Here is a 5,328-nt window from a genome sequence, read left to right on the forward strand (position 1 = left end):
ATATACATATTTTACATGTATTCATGTATGCGTAGAAGGTTCATTTACCTACGAGTCACATTATGCGTACAAGCATGTATACCTTGATCGAAAAAATGCATGTAAACATGCATATCCCTTTCCTTTTATTTTCTTATTCTCTCTCTCAACTAATGTGTGTTTTAATTCTTTTTAAATCAATAAATGCCAATGAATTGATATGCAAGCTATTAAATGTTAGGTGCACATGCAAATAGGTGCCCCAAGCTAGGAAATGGCCGCATACTCATGGGTGTACATACTCTAACTTTTAATATACCACATAAATGAACCGACTATAGCTCTTTATCATTTTTAATATTCTTCATTATTGAATAGTAGATACCCCAAAGTGAGTTATGTGAAAAATATCATTTGAATATCTATATTTTATAGTACTTACACATATACAACTTTTTTCTTCGTAAAATTGGTATATTGAAAAAACTGATAATTGTACTGATATTTTTTCACCCTATTTAAATTAAGGTATTTTCAAATAATTAGTAAGGTATATAAAAAATAAGAAAGGGGTATAACACACTCGTATGTGAGGTACATTGAACATGGAAGAACATACATCCAGGAATATATAAATGGAGTCATATATATATATATATATATAACAAGTTTTATCTACCACTCGTGGTAGTTACCGCCACTTGCGTTTTGTTCATTGTATGTAGTATCTATCAAACCATAGAGTATGTACATGTAGTATGTAATATATAATCATGTTTAGGTACTATATAAACTATTTTTGTAACTATGTATTATATTTTGTGTATGCTCTTTTTACGTACAAATATATATGTATTTCATAAATATAATAAAAATTGTGGATCAACTTGTAATTTTTTTCATGTAACTCAATTTCAAAAATCTTATATATAGTATATGAACATAATTAAAATAATAAATTAGTATATATGGTACCGCGTGATAATATATGGAACATGTGGAGTAACTACTCCTCGGTGGTAATATATATATATATATATATACATGACGACCGTTTGGGGCACCTAGATGCCCATGCTCCTTTTCTTTCCACCATCTGATTGCATTAAGATGTGTGTTATTAGAACGGATATGTAGATTAATGCATTAATCACTAATTGGATACCATAAATAAGGCCCATGTCCGTCAAGCATGGAAAAATTCTGTAGTAGAAAAAATGAAAGAGAATAACATGCATGGCAACGTTAAATATTTGAGTCATTAATAGAAATAGGAGAGAGAGAAATCAAAAATAAATGCTTCATGATTTGTATACATTCCTCTTCTTAGGTATATGGAGATATTTAAATAAATGGTACTAATGTGTTGAAGGAGGTATATGGCGCTGTTATGTGGGATGCATGTTTTTTAATATTCTCTAATTTATACAAATGATATTAATATGTTGAAGGAGAATAATTCGTAGTTGCATCATGGCTGAAACATTTTCTTACTTTTATTGTCAGATCCTAAAACGTATCTTATCAAATGCAATGCGTCCTTTTTTCGCTTTAAAAATCTATTGTACAAAAATGCAATGTGTTCTTTTGCCACTTTATTAAATGTTGTGGGTATGCCATATCCAATGGAGTTTACATTATAAAAGTAAATAATTGTTACATACCCATAAACCATATTCCAGAAAATATATACCCATGACATGTGACATACCTAGCAATAATATACCGCAAAAAATGAGTTGTTGCCATATTTAAAATATATAAAGATTGATATGTAAACCATTTAATGAAGTTTGAAATTATCATATACGCGTGTATAATGTCATGTGTACGTACAATGGAAATACGTTCCATACTCACAAATATTTCTTGGGTATATCCGTTTTGGATATGTGATTTTTGAGTATGTCAAACTTTAACTATCATCTTGGTGTATATCATTTTTGGGGGAAATATTACATTTGTATAACATTTCTCTTTAACATACCTTCGGTATATCATTTTTGGGATGTATATTTCTTTGGTATAACATTTCCATCTACCGTACATTGGGTATATCAAGCATGTCGTCTCTATTAAATTGTATATTTTTATTTTGAAAATAATTAAATGACGATAATGCATGGATGGAAACAAATGCATGCATGCTAGTATCACATATGGAAAATCTTGCATGCAAAACTTAATGGGTTTGAATCCATGATGCATTAATAAAGAACCAGCTAGGTTCCCAAGCACCGAGGTGCTATGTTGTTCACATTCACAAATGGTAATGACGACATAAAAGTTCACAAAACATAAAGACAATTGTTCAGCATAAATGCCTTCCACACAGACAGTCAACTAGGGAAAGGTTCGATTACAAAAGAGACACGGGATGCAACTATTTTTTGCATCTAAGCTTCGACATGAGCACACTAGCCGAAGGTGACAATAGGGCGCTTCCTGATCTCCCGTAGTTTTATTCCTGAAACAACAGCATAAACTGAGTAATGAAAAGACTGTAAACCTCAGAGTGAACATGAAATTGTGCAAATGCTTACTCTTTGTCAGTGTATACAGGGTTTGAATCCCTCAGAAAAATTCATCACCGATGGGCATGTCATCGAAGCCCCAAAGGTCCATGTTGACAATGGTATCCTAGGGCATGCCAAAATTCAGAAGGCTATCAATCAGCTTATCCACGCTGTCATCCAGAAGATATCTCATCCAAGGTCGAAAATTGACAGCATTATTCTCCATAACATGAGGAACCATAGAGTTGTAGGTATTGTTCTTGAGGGGCGCAGATTCTGCTCCTTCAGCAATGGTAGAAGTGGGAGCAATGGATGATATATCTGGAGTTTTGGCGTCATACTCCCAGCCCAAGTCAGAGGAGCCAAAAGAGTTGCTTCCCTGGTCACAGTACATATCCATAACAGGAGCTTCAACAGGGGCAACTGAGTTCATTGCGGGAACAAGTGGTTGGTTTGATGCGAAGTCAGCTGATCTTGTTGGTTTCTTTGTAAAGTTAACCTTGGCCTTCTTTCCATGTATCATCCGTGCTTCAACATAATAACCTCTTGCAGCTTCTTCAGCACTATTGAAAGTACCGAGCCAAGCATGTACATCCTCGGTAGGATGTGTGATTTCAGCAGCCCACTTACCGAAGGGGCATAGACGGATACCCTGGAATTGGTTTTTTCTCTTTCTTCTTTTTGGCATTTCTGAAGGACCATCAAAATCAGCAGTATGCATGGTGCTTAAGTCATCTGCAATGGAAGATGAATGGCAATGCTAAGAGGGACCAACACAGATAAATTTCTCTCACATATAGTAAATATTTTGTCATAAATTTCTATGTAAAATATAATGATTGTAATGAACACTAAACCATGATGTGTCAAGTTCGAGCGAATGCATAAGTCACCAGAAAAAAAATCAAATAAAATAAAGATCACAAGTTAATAAAAACAAATCCAAGGTTCTGATAAACATATATCATGTTATAGAACCTTGACATTATTCTGCAATTATTAATCTACAAATTGCATTATAGATGATGCATAATCAAGGATATGTTTTTAAGTCGGATTCAATGTTTAGCAGAATAACCATTTAGACTGATAAATTAACCAACCTAGAACAATCCTCACGCACACTTATAACCAGGTGAGGAAACAATTCAAGAGAGGCCCAGACCTTTGCGGAAATAGCCAACCAACCAAACACAACGGAAAAATGGAAAAATCCGAACCTTTCACACAGATCACTCCATGAAAGCACATACAATCCAAAATCTCTAAGCAAACAGGAGTAACACGGCCCAAACATAGCCTTCCAAACAACAACCCCTGCACAATTTCTCATCCTGCCCAATCGAGCGACCAAACCATTTTCGACCACTGACACAATCTCCTATCTTCTACTACCTCCATCATGGTTGACTAGACCTTCTTGTAACTTTGGGTCGTATATTTTACCATGACTAAATAATAAAATATAAGTTAAACATAGCGAAAATTACATTAAAATTACATTAAAAAATAATCCAACAATATAACTTTTCATGACATGCATTAACAATTTACTAGTTAATTATGTGGTCATACTTTGAACTAAAATACGATGGAGACTACTAAACCAAGACGGGGTTAATACAACAGTTAACCGCTAAAGGTAATGATACCCAGATCAAAAACTAGTCCAAACTACCCGGGGCCGATACCTTGAGAGAGGGATCTATCAAAAACTAGTGCAAGCTACCCACGACCAATACCTTGGGAGAGGGATTCGTCGCCATCATCCTTCTGAGCTACCCCACCGCGCACCACCTTCATGTTAGAGTCCCCGAAGTCAGCCTCGAAGTCCTCCTCGTCATTGTCCATCCCGAGTCCCTTGCGCCGTCCACGCATTGTGAAGCATCGGTCCCCGCGGCTGCCCCGCACGGGCTTCTTCTTCTCGGGCAACACCGTCACCTCCATCACGTTCCGCGTTACCTCAGAAATCTTGCGGTTCGCAAGGGGCACTCTACCACACATGATGGCCGCCGGTACGTACCTCGTCGAAGTCGTCGTCGGGGGGAGAGGCCTCACTGGGACTGGTAAATGGGCGAAGGTTTTAATTAAGTAGGATAGAAGGTGTGGGTCAGCAAATGGGTGTGAGGCCACTCCTTATATACACGGTGGCCGTGTGACGATGTGAGAGGGCATGTGATGGGGCCCACGCACCAGCGAAGGGCCCCACTGTTGGAGGAAGGCACGAGGCAGGTTCCGAAAGCAAGCATTTCTACTCAGGGAAATCTTACGCTCTTGTCCCTCGTGGGAAGTGTTATTTCTTGTATTTCCCCTTGAGAATTAATGGATGGATGTATGTTTGACTTTCTTTCTTTGAAGGCAAGCCAACATATATTGCTCAAGATTGTTGTACTACACACATGTAGTACGAGTCTACTACTACTGTCATACACTCTTTGATCAGGTTTATTGGATAGGTTCATCCAACTGAACGTTTAAGAAAAAAATCTTCTCATAAATTATTGTGTGAAATCCTAAGATCTTTGGAAATCACTCACACCTAGTTAGGACAATTATTAGCTCAAGACTATACTACACAACTTTAGTATGACTATACTACTACGGTTGTACTTCCCAGTTCAACTGTATTGGACGGGTTCATCCAACCAAACGTTTAACCAATATCTTCTCATAAATTATTGTATGTGGTTTTAAGATCTTTGCAAATAACTCATAGCTAGTTACTTCATTTATTAGTTAAAGACTGTACTATGCAATGTAGTATAATTTTACTACTACCGTTGTACACTCTGAGTTCGAGTTTATTGGACGGTTTCATCCTACCAAAATTTTA

General features: G+C 36.5%; 1 protein-coding gene across 1 annotated transcript; it reads right to left on the reverse strand.

The window, feature by feature from the left end:
• Positions 1 to 2,229: 2,229 nt before the first annotated feature.
• Positions 2,230 to 4,825, reverse strand: LOC123403703 (ethylene-responsive transcription factor 1-like). Its single transcript, XM_045097616.1, has 3 exons — positions 4,238 to 4,825; positions 2,523 to 3,230; positions 2,230 to 2,446 (listed from the first exon to the last, which is right to left on the reverse strand). The coding sequence occupies exons 1-2, from the start codon at positions 4,497 to 4,499 to the stop codon at positions 2,620 to 2,622; spliced, it is 873 nt and encodes a 290-aa protein (XP_044953551.1). The 5' UTR covers positions 4,500 to 4,825; the 3' UTR covers positions 2,230 to 2,446; positions 2,523 to 2,619.
• Positions 4,826 to 5,328: the final 503 nt, after the last annotated feature.

This window comes from Hordeum vulgare, chromosome 6H, assembly GCF_904849725.1.
Source record: "Hordeum vulgare subsp. vulgare chromosome 6H, MorexV3_pseudomolecules_assembly, whole genome shotgun sequence".
NCBI lineage: Eukaryota > Viridiplantae > Streptophyta > Magnoliopsida > Poales > Poaceae > Hordeum > Hordeum vulgare.